The sequence below is a fragment of the Nerophis lumbriciformis genome, linkage group LG03, assembly GCF_033978685.3.
Source record: "Nerophis lumbriciformis linkage group LG03, RoL_Nlum_v2.1, whole genome shotgun sequence".
Lineage (NCBI taxonomy): Eukaryota > Metazoa > Chordata > Actinopteri > Syngnathiformes > Syngnathidae > Nerophis > Nerophis lumbriciformis.
The window spans coordinates 71,285,001-71,303,400 of NC_084550.2; the positions used below are offsets into that span (position 1 = coordinate 71,285,001).

At 42.1% G+C, this 18,400-nt stretch overlaps 1 protein-coding gene across 3 annotated transcripts in view; it reads left to right on the forward strand.

Moving 5' to 3' along the window:
* Positions 1 to 17,687, forward strand: part of cfap300 (cilia and flagella associated protein 300) — an 18,255-nt gene extending 568 nt beyond the window's left edge. Inside the window, exons 4-9 of one of the 3 annotated variants that reach the window (XM_061930239.2) lie at positions 9,532 to 9,595; positions 13,734 to 13,894; positions 13,976 to 14,148; positions 15,191 to 15,257; positions 15,342 to 15,450; positions 17,319 to 17,687. In XM_061930239.2, the coding sequence (XP_061786223.2) occupies positions 9,532 to 9,595; positions 13,734 to 13,894; positions 13,976 to 14,148; positions 15,191 to 15,257; positions 15,342 to 15,450; positions 17,319 to 17,407 (663 nt within the window). In that variant the 3' untranslated portion in view covers positions 17,408 to 17,687. Of the gene's footprint in view, positions 1 to 9,531; positions 9,596 to 13,733; positions 13,895 to 13,975; positions 14,149 to 15,190; positions 15,258 to 15,341; positions 15,513 to 17,318 lie in introns of those variants that run through there. The other 2 variants (XM_061930247.2, XM_061930253.2) reach the window with 2 other exon arrangements.
* Positions 17,688 to 18,400: the final 713 nt, after the last annotated feature.

Here is an 18,400-nt window from a genome sequence, read left to right on the forward strand (position 1 = left end):
TGAATGCACTACAAAGACAACATATTTGATGTTCAAAGTCATTAACTTTATTTTTTTTTTTGCAAATAATAATTAACTTAGAATTTCATGGCTGCAACACTTGCAAAAGTAGTTGGGAAAGGGCATGTTCACCACTGTGTTACATCACCTTTTCTTTTAACAACACTCAATAAACGATTGGGAACTGAGGAAACTAATTGTTGAAGCCTTGAAAGTGGAATTCTTTCCCATTCTTGTTTTATGTAGAGCTTCAGTCCTTCAACAGTCCGGGGGTCTCCGCTGTCGTATTTTACGCTTCATAATGCGCCACACATTTTCGATGGGAGACAAGTCTGGACTGCAGGTGGTCCAGGAAAGTACCCGCACTCTTTTTTTACGAAGCCACGCTGTTGTAACACGTGCTGAATGTGGCTTGGCATTGTCTTGCTGAAATAAGCAGGGGCGTACATGAAAAAGACGGCGCTATGTGGCAGCATATGTTGTTCCAAAACCTGTATGTACCTTTCAGCATTAATGGTGCCTTCACAGATGTGTAAGTTACCCATGCCTTGGGCAGTAATGCACCCCCATACCATCACACATGCTGCTTTTTCAACTTTGCGTCGATAACAGTCTGGATGGTTCTTTTCCTCTTTGGTCCGGATGACACAATGTCGAATATTTCCAAAAACAATTTGAAATGTGGACTCGTCAGACCACAGAACACTTTTCCACTTTGCATGAGTCCATCTTAGATGATCTCGGGCCCAGAGAAGCCGGCGGCGTTTCTGGGTGTTGTTGATAAATGGCTTTGGCTTTGCATAGTAGAGCTTTAACTTGCACTTACAGACGTAGCGACCAACTGTATTTAGTGACAGTGGTTTTCTGACGTGTTCCTGAGCCCATGTGGTGATATCCTTTAGAGATTGATGTCGCTTTTTGATACAGTGCCGTCTGAGGGATGGAAGGTCACGGTCATTCAATGTTGGTTTCCGGCCATGCCGCTTACGTGGAGTGATTTCTCCACATTCTCTGAACCTTTTGATGATATTATGGAGCGTAGATGTTGAAATCCCTACATTTCTTGCAATTGCACTTTGAGAAACGTTGTTCTTAAACTGTTCGACTATTTGCTCACGCAGTTGTGGACAAAGGGGTGTACCTCGCCCCATCCTTTCTTGTGAAAGACTGAGCATTTTTTTGGGAAGCTGTTTTTATACCCAATCATGGCACCCACCTGTTCCCAATTAGCCTGCACACCTGTGGGATGTTCCAAATAAGTGTTTGATGAGCATTCCTCAACTTTATCAGTATTTATTGCCACCTTTCACAACTTCTTTGTCACGTGTTGCTGGCATCAAATTCTAAAGTTAATGATTATTTGCAAAAAAAAAAAAGTTTATGAGTTTGAACATCAAATATGTTGTCTTTGTAGCATATTCAACTGAATATGGCTTGAAAAGGATTTGCAAATCATTGTATTCCGTTTATATTTACATCTAACACAATTTCCCAACTCATATGGAAACGGGGTTTGTATTTTGTTCTTGATTTTGTTACATTGTACTGAGATGTTGTATTTATATACTGATAAATTGTTTACAAATAAGTGTGTTGATGCACTTATATTTCAGTTTCCTTCCTGTGTTATATATATATATATATATATATATATATATATGATAATTAAGACATTAAAGTTAAGTTTTGTTTTTTGCACTGAGTACTGGCTGGGGCCATACTTTGGCTCCCACACACACTGAGAGACAAATATATTGTACATACAAACACACATACATACACACAACAATTAATACATATATACATACATACGTACATTCATTCATGCATACCCACATACATAGGTACATACACTCCCACATACATACCAAAATACAGTACTTACATACATACACACACACATACACTGTACAAACATACATAAACACATACATGTACATATACATTCACTGTACAAACATACATATATACATACTGTACATATACATTCACTGTACAAACATACATATACACATACTGTACATATACATTCACTGTACAAACATACATATACACATACTGTACATATACAAGTACATATACATACATACACTCATGCATATCATCACATTTCATCAAACATAAATTAACATTGTCCCCCAGGGTAAACTGGGTAACACATGGCACACTGATGAAGTTAACCAAATGTTACTATAACAATCTACAAGGTTATTATAGTTTGCTTCTCTTTCTTCCCCTCCATTTTTCTGCTTTCTTTTGTAATTCAAATTATCATGACATATATGTATTGTTGCATTTGAACAACTGTATTGTTGATAATAGAGGTCAATTATTGGTGTTATCCATGATCAATAGTGCTATTTCTATTGGTATTTGTATTGATCCATTTGTGGTGTAATAATGTTCATTGTCATTTCTATATTTGGTGTTGTCTCTCTGTCTTATCCCCCTCTTCTCCCCACAATTTCCCCCTCTGTCTTCCTTTTTTTCCTCTTTCTATCCCCTCCTGCTCCGATCCGGCTACGCCACACATTAAATAAATCAATTTAATAAAGTCAAATACAAATTAAAGCTGCAAGCAGCGATGGACGGGACCGACTTTGACGGCACAAAATCCAAACCGAAACAGTGATTAAAACTCTTTGGTCAAGTTTTAATCAGAAGGGTTCAATCTCTCTCCTGTGCTAGTTTGAAGCCGACACGACAAACGCGCTCAGAGGAGATAATGTTTGAAAAAAGGTGACCGGTTTTTACAAAACTTTTGTTTTGAAGGGGGAATTACAAACTTCTTGTTGATTTTTGCTGGGGGTTGTCAATATATGAAATGTAGGTCTAAGTGAGACCTACATAGAGGTTTTTGTTTCATGTCTCTAAGACATTCCTACTGGAAATTACAGGCAGTTTTGTCAGAGTTTTCCTCCTAGGAGCAGTTGTGTCTGTGTTTTCTTCCTAGGGGGCGCTAGAGCGCAGTTTTGAGTTTTGGGGTTTGGTTTTTATTAGATGGCAATTTTCGCTAGTCCTGATGTGTGTGTCCAGTTTGGTGAGTTTTGAAGCATGTTAAGGGGGTCAAATTACAGGTCAAAGAGGCAAAAGTGACTGTTTTTACTAACATTTTGTTTTGAAGGGGGAATTGCCAACTTCCTGTTGATTTTTGCTGAAGGATGTCAATGTATGAAATCTAGGTCTAAGTCAGACCTACATAGAGATTTTTGTTTCATGTCTCTACGACATTCCTACTGGACGTTACAGGCAGTTTTGTCAAAGAGGCAAAAGTGACTGTTTTTACTAAAATGTTGTTTTGAAGGGGGAATTGCCAACTTCCTGTTGATTTTTGCTGAAGTATGTCAATGTATGAAATCTAGGTCTAAGTCAGACCTACATAGAGGTTTTTGTTTCATGTCTCTACGACATTCCTACTGGAAGTTACAGGCAGTTTTGTCAAAGAGGCAAAAGTGACTGTTTTTACTAAAATGTTGTTTTGAAGGGTGAATTGCCAACTTCCTGTTGATTTTTGCTGAAGGATGTTAATGTATGAAATCTAGGTCTAAGTCAGACCTACATAGAGGTTTTTGTTTCATGTCTCTACGACATTCCTACTGGAAGTTACAGGCAGTTTTGTCTGAGTTTTCCTCCTAGGAGCAGTTGTGTCTGTGTTTTCTTCCTAGGGGGCGCTAGAGCGCAGTTTTGAGTTTTGGGGTTTGGTTTTTATTAGATGGCAATTTTCGCTAGTCCTGATGTGTGTGTCCAGTTTGGTGAGTTTTGAAGCATGTTAAGGGGGTCAAATTACAGGTCAAAGAGGCAAAAGTGACTGTTTTTACTAACATTTTGTTTTGAAGGGGGAATTGCCAACTTCCTGTTGATTTTTGCTGAAGGATATCAATGTATGAAATATAGGTCTACGTTAGACCTACATAGAGGTTTTTGTTTCATGTCTCTACGACATTTCTACTGGAAGTTACAGGCAGTTTTGTCAAAGAGGCAAAAGTGACTGTTTTTACTAAAATGTTGTTTTGAAGGGGGAATTGCCAACTTACTGTTGATTTTTGCTGAAGAATGTTAATGTATGAAATCTAGGTCTAAGTCAGACCTACATAGAGGTTTTTGTTTCATGTCTCTAAGACATTCCTACTGGAAGTTACAGGCAGTTTTGTCTGAGTTTTCCTCCTAGGAGCACTTGTGTCTGTGTTTTATTCCTAGGGGGCGCTAGAGCGCAGTTTTGAGTTTTGGGGTTTGGTTTTTATTAGATGGCAATTTTCGCTAGTCCTGATGTGTGTGTCCAGTTTGGTGAGTTTTGAAGCATGTTAAGGGGGTCAAATTACAGGTCAAAGAGGCAAAAGTGACTGTTTTTACTAACATTTTGTTTTGAAGGGGGAATTGCCAACTTTTTGTTGATTTTTGCTGAAGGATGTCAATGTATGAAATCTAGGTCTAAGTCAGACCTACATAGAGGTTTTTGTTTCATGTCTCTACGACATTTCTACTGGAAGTTACAGGCAGTTTTGTCAAAGAGGCAAAAGTGACTGTTTTTACTAAAATGTTGTTTTGAAGGGGGAATTGCCAACTTCCTGTTGATTTTTGCTGAAGGATGTTAATGTATGAAATCTAGGTCTAAGTCAGACCTACATAGAGGTTTTTGTTTCATGTCTCTACGACATTCCTACTGGAAGTTACAGGCAGTTTTGTCTGAGTTTTCCTCCTAGGAGCAGTTGTGTCTGTGTTTTCTTCCTAGGGGGCGCTAGAGCGCAGTTTTGAGTTTTGGGGTTTGGTTTTTATTAGATGGCAATTTTCGCTAGTCCTGATGTGTGTGTCCAGTTTGGTGAGTTTTGAAGCATGTTAAGGGGGTCAAATTACAGGTCAAAGAGGCAAAAGTGACTGTTTTTACTAACATTTTGTTTTGAAGGGGGAATTTCCAACTTCCTGTTGATTTTTGCTGAAGGATGTCAATGTATGAAATCCAGGTCTAAGTCAGACCTACATAGAGGTTTTTGTTTCATGTCTCTACGACATTTCTACTGGAAGTTACAGGCAGTTTTGTCAAAGAGGCAAAAGTGACTGTTTTTACTAAAATGTTGTTTTGAAGGGGGAATTGCCAACTTCCTGTTGATTTTTGCTGAAGGATGTTAATGTATGAAATCTAGGTCTAAGTCAGACCTACATAGAGGTTTTTGTTTCATGTCTCTACGACATTCCTACTGGAAGTTACAGGCAGTTTTGTCTGAGTTTTCCTCCTAGGAGCAGTTGTGTCTGTGTTTTCTTCCTAGGGGGCGCTAGAGCGCAGTTTTGAGTTTTGGGGTTTGGTTTTTATTAGATGGCAATTTTCGCTAGTCCTGATGTGTGTGTCCAGTTTGGTGAGTTTTGAAGCATGTTAAGGGGGTCAAATTACAGGTCAAAGAGGCAAAAGTGACTGTTTTTACTAACATTTTGTTTTGAAGGGGGAATTTCCAACTTCCTGTTGATTTTTGCTGAAGGATGTCAATGTATGAAATCCAGGTCTAAGTCAGACCTACATAGAGGTTTTTGTTTCATGTCTCTACGACATTCCTACTGGACGTTACAGGCAGTTTTGTCAAAGAGGCAAAAGTGACTGTTTTTACTAAAATGTTGTTTTGAAGGGGGAATTGCCAACTTCCTGTTGATTTTTGCTGAAGGATGTCAATGTATGAAATCTAGGTCTAAGTCAGACCTACATAGAGGTTTTTGTTTCATGTCTCTAAGACATTCCTACTGGAAGTTACAGGCAGTTTTGTCTGAGTTTTCCTCCTAGGAGCAGTTGTGTCTGTGTTTTCTTTCTAGGGGGCGCTACAGCGCAGTTTTGAGTTTTGGGGTTTGGTTTTTATTAGATGGCAATTTTCGCTATTCCTGATGTGTGTGTCCAGTTTGGTGAGTTTTGAAGCATGTTAAGGGGGTCAAATTACAGGTCAAAGAGGCAAAAGTGACTGTTTTTACTAACATTTTGTTTTGAAGGGGGAATTGCCAACTTCCTGTTGATTTTTGCTGAAGGATGTTAATGTATGAAATCTAGGTCTAAGTCAGACCTACATAGAGGTTTTTGTTTCATGTCTCTACAAAAGTGACTGTTTTTACTAAAATGTTGTTTTGAAGGGGGAATTGCCAACTTACTGTTGATTTTTGCTGAAGGATGTCAATGTATGAAATCTAGGTCTAAGTCAGACCTACATAGAGGTTTTTGTTTCATGTCTCTACGACATTCCTACTGGAAGTTACAGGCAGTTTTGTCTGAGTTTTCCTCCTAGGAGCAGTTGTGTCTGTGTTTTCTTCCTAGGGGGCGCTAGAGCGCAGTTTTGAGTTTTGGGGTTTGGTTTTTATTAGATGGCAATTTTCGCTAGTCCTGATGTGTGTGTCCAGTTTGGTGAGTTTTGAAGCATGTTAAGGGGGTCAAATTACAGGTCAAAGAGGCAAAAGTGACTGTTTTTACTAAAATTTTGTTTTGAAGGGGGAATTGCCAACTTCCTGTTGATTTTTGCTGAAGGATGTTAATGTATGAAATCTAGGTCTAAGTCAGACCTACATAGAGGTTTTTGTTTCATGTCTCTACGACATTCCTACTGGAAGTTACAGGCAGTTTTGTCAAAGAGGCAAAAGTGACTGTTTTTACTAAAATGTTGTTTTGAAGGGGGAATTGCCAACTTACTGTTGATTTTTGCTGAAGGATGTCAATGTATGAAATCTAGGTCTAAGTCAGACCTACATAGAGGTTTTTGTTTCATGTCTCTACGACATTCCTACTGGAAGTTACAGGCAGTTTTGTCAGAGTTTTCCTCCTAGGAGCAGTTGTGTCTGTGTTTTCTTCCTAGGGGGCGCTAGAGCGCAGTTTTGAGTTTTGGGGTTTGGTTTTTATTAGATGGCAATTTTCGCTAGTCCTGATGTGTGTGTCCAGTTTGGTGAGTTTTGAAGCATGTTAAGGGAGTCAAATTACAGGTCAAAGAGGCAAAAGTGACTGTTTTTACTAACATTTTGTTTTGAAGGGGGAATTGCCAACTTTTTGTTGATTTTTGCTGAAGGATGTCAATGTATGAAATCTAGGTCTAAGTCAGACCTACATAGAGGTTTTTGTTTCATGTCTCTACGACATTCCTACTGGAAGTTACAGGCAGTTTTGTCTGAGTTTTCCACCTAGGAGCAGTTGTGTCTGTGTTTTCTTCCTAGGGGGCGCTAGAGCGCAGTTTTGAGTTTTGGGGTTTGGCTTTTATTAGATGGCCATTTTCGCTAGTCCTGATGTGTGTGTCCAGTTTGGTGAGTTTTGAAGCATGTTAAGGGGGTCAAATTACAGGTCAAAGAGGCAAAAGATTTTTGTTTCATGTCTCTACGACATTCCTACTGGAAGTTACAGGCAGTTTTGTCAAAGAGGCAAAAGTGACTGTTTTTACTAAAATGTTGTTTTGAAGGGGGAATTGCCAACTTCCTGTTGATTTTTGCTGAAGAATGTCAATGTATGAAATCTAGGTCTAAGTGAGACCTACATAGAGGTTTTTGTTTCATGTCTCTACGACATTTCTACTGGAAGTTACAGGCAGTTTTGTCAAAGAGGCAAAAGTGACTGTTTTTACTAAAATGTTGTTTTGAAGGGGGAATTGCCAACTTCCTGTTGATTTTTGCTGAAGAATGTCAATGTATGAAATCTAGGTCTAAGTCAGACCTACATAGAGGTTTTTGTTTCATGTCTTTACGACATTCCTACTGGAAGTTACAGGCAGTTTTGTCTGTTTTTTTTTTGCTAGTCCTGATGTGTGTGTCAAATATGGTGAGTTTTGAAGCATGTTAAGGGGGTCAAATTAGAGCTCAAAGAGGCGGCGGAATAATAATAATAATAATAATAAAATGCACAAAATACAATAGGGTCCTCTGTCCTAAAGGGACATTGCGGTCCCTAATAAAGCAAAAAGAGGAGAATCCCACACTTATCTTTTGTGTACAGCGGATACGGGCGTCCGTCAACATCTACTATATGATTATTCTGACTGTCTGGACAGGACAGATTTAAAACAACAGCAACAAAAAAAGACATTAAAGGCAACAAGATAATTGATAATTTTCTTAAAATCAAAAATAAAACACACGACAACGTAAATATTGGTATTGCAGTATCAGTAGAAGTATCTGTACTAACTATGTACTCGCAAATCTGTAGTGTAAAATAACATTAAAAAAAATACATCATGTCTGTGTAATCATGTTTTGTTTTAAGTCATGTTTTGTTTAGTTTCTGGCTTTTCACTCCCTTGTCTTGTTTGCATGATTACCCATTAGTTTCACCTGTTCCACGTTTGGACTCATTGTGCACTCTTGTTTGTCACCATAGCAACCATTAGTTTTCGCCTGCCACGTCACGCACCTGTTTCACGTTTTGAGTCACGCACCTGTTTTCGTTAATCATGTCTGTGTTATTTAAGCTTTTCATTTTCTGTTGTTCGTCCTGACGACATCCCCGCATTCTTACCCCTGTCACACTCTGTGTACCTCTGCGCACTTCATGCCATGTCAAGTAAGTTTTGTTTCGATTCATGCCACAGTTAGTGTTTTGTTTAATTGTTCATAGTTTCTGCCAATGTGCAAGTTTTGTGTTTATAGTCTAGTTTTGTACCGCCGCCCCTGTGCGCGCCTTTTGTTTGATCATTTCTTTGTAGTTATAGTGTTAAATAAATCATGTATTTACCTTCACGCCATGACTGGTCCAAATGTTCATTTGCACCACGGGAGAACAAACCACGCCACAGTCCAAGTCTTGACAGATGTCGTCAGCAAAAAAGTTTTCCCGCAGATGACATCACGCCGCCGCCTTGTCATGACGTCACCCCACCCACTGGTGATGACATCAGAGACCAAGATTTTTTTTTTTAATTCTGTTAACTTTGTCTATCAGCCACCACCAAAGGACTTTTTTTGCCAGAATCAGACACTTCCAGAACATTTTTTCACAGACCCGCTCACTGGGACAGTCCTTGCCCCCCAAGACTCAAGCCCCGCCCCCGTCACAAAATGTTTCTTTTTTTCCGCCCACACAACCCCAGGTGGGGGAAAAATAAATATTTTTTGGACAATTTAGTGGGGAGGATTCTGGCCCCCTCCTGACCTCCCTCCACCCAACCCTAAAAAACGGTTCCAGACCGTGGGGAGCGCGTCTGGTATCCGCTCCTTGAGGGGGGGGGCTGGGGCTGGGAACTGTACAGGTGGGGTGACTCAAAACGTGAAACAGGTGTGTGACGTGACAGGTGATAACTAATGGTTGCTATGGTGACAAACAAGAGTGCACAATGAGTCCAAACGTGGGAGAGGTGAAACTAATGGGTAATCATGCAAACAAGACAAGGGAGTGAAAAGCCAGAAACTAAACAAAACATGACTTAAAACAAAACATGATTACACAGACATGACAAAATATTTGCCTGGGTGGCAACACAATACACTGAAAATAAAGACAGTGGAAGTTTGCGTTGATACATCAAAATGAATCAGTTCAATGATTGAGGTCTGAGTTGTGTATGATTTCTATTACCATGACTCTCTATGCAGTGCTTCTTCAGAGATGCCAAGGTGTTGTCCAGTCTGAGAATGATGGCAGCCTGGGATCCTCTCAGTAAGTCCTGACGTCTTTTCCCCGCATTTTTGATGTCGTTGGATGGCTGGGATCGATACAAATGTCGATAGTGTGGACATCAAGAGATAACGTTAAGATCAGATCCATACCAGCATAGTGAGGGTGATATTTTTCACTTCACTTCTTATGTACACAAATATCTGTGTTTGTATTGCTATTGTTGTATTCATGTATTGTTATATTATTTACATACAAAAAGTCACCTCGGGTAAAGTTGAAATAGGTAAAAGGTTTGAATGAAAACCAACAGAACCAAAATACATTTGGGACTGCGAAATTTGGTGGAGGAGGAATTATGGTGTGGGGTTGTTTTTCCAAGAGTTGGGCTTGGCCCCTTAGTTCCAGTGAAAGGAACGTTGAATGCTCCAGGATACCAAAACATTTTGGACTGTGCACCAGTGCACCAAGCAAGGTCCATAAAGACATGGATGACAGAGTCTGGTGTGGATGAACTTGACTGGCCTGCACAGAGTCCTGACCCGAACCCGATAGAACCCCTTTGGGATGAATTAGAACGAGGACTTAGAGCCAGGCCTTTGCCACCAACATCAGTGTGTCCATCCATCCATCCATCCATCTTCTCCCGCTTATCCGAGGTTGGGTCGCGGGGGCAGCAGCCTAAGCAGGGAAGCCCAGACTTCCCTCTCCCCAGCCACTTCGTCCAGCTCCTCCCGGGGGATCCCGAGGCGTTCCCAGGCTAGCCGGGAGACATAGTCTTCCCAACGTGTCCTGGGTCTTCCCCGTGGCCTCCTACCGGTCGGACGTGCCCTAAACACCTCCCGAGGTAGGCGCTCGGGTGGCATCCTGACCAGATTCCCGAACCACCTCATCTGGCTCCTCTCCATGTGGAGGAGCAGCGGCTTTACTTTGAGCTCCCCCCGGATGACAGAGCTTCTCACCCTATCTCTAAGGGAGAGCCCCGCCACCCGGCGGAGGAAACTCATTTCGGCCGCTTGTACCCGTGATCTTGTCCTTTCGGTCATAACCCAAAGCTCATGACCATAGGTGAGGATGGGAACGTAGATCGACCGGTAAATTGAGAGCGTTGCCTTCCGGCTCAGCTCCTTCTTCACCACAACGGATCGATACAGCGTCCGCATTACTGAAGACGCCGCACCGATCCGCCTGTCGATCTCACGATCCACTCTTCCCTCACTCGTGAACAAGACTCCGAGGTACTTGAACTCCTCCACTTGGGGCAAGATCTCCTCCCCAACCCGGAGATGGCACTCCACCCTTTTCCGGGCGAGAACCATGGACTCGGACTTGGAGGTGCTGATGATGAATGATGAATGAAAACCAACAGAACCAAAATACATTTCGGACTGCATTGTGCTGACTGTGAAATTTGGTGGAGGAGGAATTATGATGTGGGGTTGTTTTTCCAAGAGTTGGGCTTGGCCCCTTAGTTCCAGTGAAAGGAACTTTGAATGCTCCAGGATACCAAAACATTTTGGACTGTGCACCAAGCAAGGTCCATAAAGACATGGATGACAGAGTCTGGTGTGGATGAACTTGACTGGCCTGCACAGAGTCCTGACCCGAACCCGATAGAACCCCTTTGGGATGAATTAGAATGGAGACTTTGCCACCAACATCAGTGTGTGACCTCACAAATTCCAATAAACACACTCCGCAACCTTGTGGACAGCCTTCCCAGAAGAGTTGGAGCTGTAAAAGCTGCAAAAGGTCATATTGAACCCTATGGGTTAGGAATGGGATGGCACTTCAAGTTCATATGTGAGTCAAGCCAGGTGGCCAAATACTTTTGGCAATATAGTGTACCGTATTTTTCGGACTATAAGTCGCAGTTTTTTTCATAGTTTGACATCAGCACCACCAAGAACATGTATAAAGATCTCATCAGGTGTGCACAGTAGTTTTCTCCCATTACATCCACACCGATTCTGTTCAGAACTTTTATGGACAGAATTTCTAGGCGCAGTCAAGGCGTTGAGGGGATCTGGTTTGGTGGCTGCAGGATTAGGTCTCTGCTTTTTGCAAATGATGTGGTCCTGATGGCTTCATCTGGCCAGGATCTTCAGCTCTCACTGGATCGGTAGTGTGAGAGTCCAGTCCATAGTGGATCTAGTTAATAGTGTGAGAGTCCAGTCCATAGTGGATCTAACATAACATTGTGAGAGTCCAGTCCATAGTGGATCTAACATAATAGTGTGAGAGTCCAGTCCATAGTGGATCTAACATAATAGTGAGAGAGTCCAGTCCATAGTGGATCTAGTTAATAGTGTGAGAGTCCAGTCCATAGTGGATCTAACATAACATTGTGAGAGTCCAGTCCATAGTGGATCTAACATAATAGTGTGAGAGTCCAGTCCATAGTGCATCTAACATAATAGTGAGAGAGTCCAGTCCATAGTGGATCTAACATAATAATGAGAGAGTCCAGTCCATAGTGGATCTAACATAATAGTGTGAGAGTCCAGTCCATAGTGGATCTAACATAATAGTGTGAGAGTCCAGTCCATAGTGGATCTAACATAATAGTGAGAGTCCAGTCCATAGTGGATCTAGTTAATAGTGTGAGAGTCCAGTCCATAGTGGATCTAACATAATAGTGTGAGAGTCCAGTCCATAGTGGATCTAACATAATAGTGTGAGAGTCCAGTCCATAGTGGATCTAGTTAATAGTGTGAGAGTCCAGTCCATAGTGGATCTAGTTAATAGTGTGAGAGTCCAGTCCATAGTGGATCTAACATAATAGTGTGAGAGTCCAGTCCTTTGTGGATCTACTTAATAGTGAGAGTCCAGTCCATAGTGGATCTAACATAATAGTCAGAGTCCAGTCCATAGAGGAACTAACATAATAGTGTGAGAGTCCAGTCCATAGTGGATCTAACATAATAGTGTGAGAGTCCAGTCCATAGTGGATCTAACATAATAGTGAGAGTCCAGTCCATAGTGGATCTAACATAATAGTGTGAGAGTCCAGTCCATAGTGGATCTAACATAATAGTGAGAGTCCAGTCCATAGTGGATCTAACATAATAGTGTGAGAGTCCAGTCCATAGTGGATCTAACATAATAGTGTGTGTGTCCAGTCCATAGTGGATCTAACATAATAGTGAGAGTCCAGTCCATAGTGGATCTAACATAATAGTCAGAGTCCAGTCCATAGAGGAACTAACATAATAGTGTGAGAGTCCAGTCCATAGTGGATCTAACATAATAGTGTGAGAGTCCAGTCCATAGTGGATCTAACATAATAGTGTGAGAGTCCAGTCCATAGTGGATCTAACATAATAGTGTGTGTGTCCAGTCCATAGTGGATCTAACATAATAGTGAGAGTCCAGTCCATAGTGGATCTAACATAATAGTGAGAGTCCAGTCCATAGTGGATCTAGTTAATAGTGTGAGAGTCCAGTCCATAGTGGATCTAACATAAGAGTGTGAGAGTCCAGTCCATAGTGGATCTAACATAATAGTGTGAGAGTCCAGTCCATAGTGGATCTAGTTAATAGTGTGAGAGTCCAGTCCATAGTGGATCTAGTTAATAGTGTGAGAGTCCAGTCCATAGTGGATCTAACATAATAGTGTGAGAGTCCAGTCCTTTGTGGATCTACTTAATAGTGAGAGTCCAGTCCATAGTGGATCTAACATAATAGTCAGAGTCCAGTCCATAGAGGAACTAACATAATAGTGTGAGAGTCCAGTCCATAGTGGATCTAACATAATAGTGTGAGAGTCCAGTCCATAGTGGATCTAACATAATAGTGTGTGTGTCCAGTCCATAGTGGATCTAACATAATAGTGTGAGAGTCCAGTCCATAGTGGATCTAACATAATAGTGTGAGAGTCCAGGTGGCCAAATACTTTTGGCAATATAGTGTACCGTATTTTTCGGACTATAAGTCGCAGTTTTTTTCATAGTTTGGCCGGGCTCCAGTGCGATTTATATATGTTTTTTTCCTTCTTTATTATGCATTTTCGGCAGGTGCGACTTATACTCCGAAAAATACGGTATATTGCCTGTGTTTTATTCTCTTTACAATCATAATCAACAAACGTGACAATATCATGTAAGGACGATGAAAGATTTCTAATGTCATGTAACACAATGCAGGCTCTGTATTTACTTGCTATTGAACTCTTTGTTAGTCACAGACAAAGTTGTGTCTGTGGATGTGGAGGTGGTACCATGCACCAAAATCTCCATGGACTTGTTTGACCCCATCTACGCTTGTGGCATCGTGAACAGCTCAGGACGCATCGCCACATGCTTCCACGAAGTCCACCCTGACTACGACAAACTCCGAGAGGTGAACCGTCTTATTTATTTCACAGTCGTTTCCATCGTGTGTTTCCTCCCCACCTAAGCAGATGTTTCTCTGTGGCTGCAGATGCTGCGAGAGGAGGACTCCGAGCACTACCAGGTCGTCAGGAGCGCCGAGCGAGGGGAGTTTCTGTTTCGCCTCTTCAAGCATCTCTGCCTGGGAGGAGAGCTGAATCAGTACGAGGACACCATAGAGCCTTACATCAGCACCACCAAGAACATGTACAAAGATCTCATCGGGTGTGCACAGTAGTTTTCTCCCATTACATCCACACCGATTCTGTTCAGAACTTTTATGGACAGAATTTCTAGGCACAGTCAAGGCGTTGAGGGGATCCGGTTTGGTGGCTGCAGGATTAGGTCTCTGCTTTTTGCAGATGATGTGGTCCTGATGGCTTCATCTGGCCAGGATCTTCAGCTCTCACTGGATCGGTTCGCAGCCGAGTGTGAAGCGACTGGGTTGAGAATAAGCACCTCCAAGTCAGAGTCCATGGTTCTCAGCCGAAAAAGGGTGGAGTGCCATCTCCAGGTTGGGGAGGAGACCCTGCCCCAAGTGGAGGAGTTCAAGTACCTGGGAGTCTTGTTCACGAGTGAGGGAAGAGTGGATCGTGAGATCGACAGGCGGATCGGTGCGGCGTCTTCAGTAATGCGGACGCTGTATCGATCCGTTGTGGTCGATCGGTCGATCTACGTTCCCATCCTCACCTATGGTCATGAGCTTTGGGTTATGACCGAAAGGACAAGATCACGGGTACAAGCGGCCCAAATGAGTTTCCTCCGCCGGGTGGCGGGTCTCTCCCTTAGAGATAGGGTGAGAAGCTCTGTCATCCGGGAGGAACTCAAAGTAAAGCCGCTGCTCCTCCACATGGAGAGGAGCCAGATGAGGTGGTTCGGGCATCTGGTCAGGATGCCACCCGAACGCCTCCCTAGGGAGGTGTTTAGGGCACGTCCGATCGGTAGGAGGCCACGGGGAAGACCCAGGACACGTTGGGAAGACTATCTCTCCCGGCTGGCCTGGGAACGCCTCGGGATCCCCCGGGAGGAGCTGGACGAAGTGGCTGGGGAGAGGGAAGTCTGGGCTTCCCTGCTTAGGCTGCTGCCCCCGCGACCCGACCTTGGATAAGCGGAAGAAGATGGACGGATGGATGGATGGATACATCCACACATCACACTGGATGCTAATACGCTAGAAACAAATTTGTCGCAATGTCAAACTGTGGCCAACATTAAAGCATATTAACCCAGTGGGCAATGTTTTAAGTTCCATTCTAACTGTCTGCAGCGTTCAAAAGCATCCAGAAAGCAAAAAGATCAGCGTGGTCTCTACAGTGCTCAAAGTCTACGCCTTTGTAAATATCCTCTTCAATTACTGACGAGATTAAACTCGAGCTTGACATTTTGTACTCCTTCTCAACGTGTGTTTTATCCTGCAGGATGAACTGGGCCGCTGTTACCCAGGACCACGGGAGGAAGAGCAGACCTTTGCTTACATGGTAGTGGACCCCTTCAAGCGCCACGTGACTCTACTCTGCCACTCTTTTGGTATCGGAAACATGTCCCTTTAATCTCGTTCTGAGGCCTTCAGAATCACAATAAACAAGGCGGTGACAAATATGTTCAATGTCGTGCTTTCAGAAATAATAGGGATGAATTAGTCCAAATTACATGTATCAATCAATCAATGTTTGCTTACACAGCCCTAAATCACAAGTGTCTCAAAGGGCTGCACAAGCCACAACCACATCCTCTGATGCTCAGATCCCACATCAGGGCAAGGAAAAACCCAACCAAATGGGATACAATGACAAACCTTGGAGGGTACCACAGATGTAGGGACCCCCCCTGGGCAACTGGTGCAATGGACAAGTGGATCTAAATAGTGTGAGAGTCCAGTCCATCGTGGATCTAACATAATATTGTGAAAGTCCAGTCCATAGTGGATCTAACATAATAGTGAGAGTCCAGTCCATAGTGGATCCAACATAATAGTGAGAGTCCAGTCCATAGTGGATCTAACATAATAGTGTGAGAGTCCAGTCCATAGTGGATCTAACATAATAGTGAGAGTCCAGTCCATAGTGGATCTAACATAATAGTGAGAGTCCAGTCCATAGTGGATCTAACATAATAGTGAGAGTCCAGTCCATAGTGGATCTAACATAATAGTGAGAGTCCAGTCCATAGTGGATCTAACATAATAGTGTGAGAGTCCAGTCCATAGTGGATCTAACATAATAGTGAGAGTCCAGTCCATAGTGGATCTAGTTAATAGTGTGAGAGTCCAGTCCATAGTGAATATAACATAATAGTGTGAGAGTCCAGTCCATAGTGGATCTAACATAATAGTGAGATTCCAGTCCATAGTGGATCTAACATAATAGTGAGAGTCCAGTCCATAGTGGATCTAACATAATAGTGAGAGTCCAGTCCATAGTGGATCTAACATAATAGTGAGAGTCCAGTCCATAGTGGATCTAACATAATAGTGAGAGAGTCCAGTCCATAGTGGATCTAACATAATAGTGTGAGAGTCCAGTCCATAGTGGATCTAACATAATATTGTGAGAGTCCAGTCCATAGTGGATCTAACATAATAGTGAGAGTCCAGTCCATAGTGGATCTAACATAATAGTGAGAGTCCAGTCCATAGTGGATCTAACATAATAGTGAGAGTCCAGTCCATAGTGGATCTAACATAATAGTGAGAGTCCAGTCCATAGTGGATCTAACATAATAGTGTGAGAGTCCAGTCCATAGTGGATTTACTTAATAGTGAGAGTGCAGTCCATAGTGGATCTAACATAATAGTGAGAGTCCAGTCCATAGTGGATCTAACATAATAGTGTGAGAGTCCAGTCCATAGTGGATTTACTTAATAGTGAGAGTGCAGTCCATAGTGGATCTAACATAATAGTGTGAGAGTCCAGTCCATAGTGGATTTACTTAATAGTGAGAGTGCAGTCCATAGTGGATCTAACATAATAGTGAGAGTTCAGTCCATAGTGGATCTAACATAATAGTGTAAGAGTCCGGTCCATAGTGGATTAACTTCATAGTGAGAGTCCAGTCCATAGTGGATCTAACATAATAGTGAGAGTCCAGTCCATAGTGGGTCCAGCAGGTAGCATCTCTAACAGTATCCTTATGACCATTTACACAGAAAAACAGTTTTGTTTCCCTCCTCACAAAAGTGAAAGGTGATTTAAAGGTTACACATCCTCCTCATGGGTTTACAGGATAAGACTCTGCCCTTTCCCTTAAAGAGAAGGTCAACAGAGTGGACGGTGTGACTCCTCACAGACAATATTGTCTCGAGTTGTTACTGCAATTTATATGTTGCCGCTTTTTTGGGAAATGTGCAGCATTATGATCACGTGTTGTCAATTGTTCTTATAATATGTTTTCACCAGTAGGACCTCAACATCAATCAATCTATTTTACTTGGACCACAAGCATACCGAGCTTGGCTAGTCCCCCCATGAGCCATAACAGCAATTGAAAGAGAGGAAGAAGGAAGGAACCAACTGAACCACACATGCATGAGCCAGCACTTGGCCACTTGGACACAGAGGCAAGGAAAAACTCCCCCGTGGGACGAAACATTGGACAGAACTTACAGAGGCTTTGTGTGGTGGCCGTCTGTCTCGACCAGTTGGATACAGAGAGGGAGAACGGGTGGAGACATAGAGCTTATGTTGATGTAATACCACATACTGGTGTTCAGGTGATTAGGATAAAGCAGAGTTTATTTCTTCCTACCCGTGTCCCATAACAAGTGTTTCATACATTTCACTTCAACAGTTCTTTTGTTACTTGTGAGCACCATCTGCTTGTTCTTTCTAGCTTTTCTACCCAATCCTACATAGTTTAATCCCACAAACAGACACACTAAAAGCTTTTTAAATTTGGATATAAATGCTTTAAATTCCATTTATTTTTAAGACTGTGCTCCTCTTCTTTTGTTGAGAAGTACTGTTATTTATTTATTTGGTTTGTTTGTATGTTGTTGTGTATGTGTGTGTTGCATGACCGATCTCTGCCGAGGAATCCTTCTGGGCTTTTGCCGGGTGGGATGTCTGGTGGAAGATGGGTAAGGAGGGTTTGGATGTGCGGGATGACTTGCAGGTATTGGGGGTGCTGGGTACTGGTGGGCGACTCGGCTTTGGGGCCACACTGCCCCCCTTAGTTTAATTGTGTGAATGCGCCAAAATATTCACACATGTTTTTTTATTTTTTATTTATATTTATTTGTCCTTTTTTAGGGTATTGTATGCATTATAATCCTAACCAATCTGGCGCCCTAGGCAAGATTTTAGGTGGCGCCCCCCCACATCGTCAGTGAAGTGTATATACTCACAAGAAACCGAATAGCTTTGTCTTTGACCTTTTTTTTTACTTACAACTATACCTAATATATAAAGGGGTGGAAAAGTGACTATTACCTGCAGGGCAAACATTAGCTAACCAGAAGGCAATAACAATGTAAACAAAA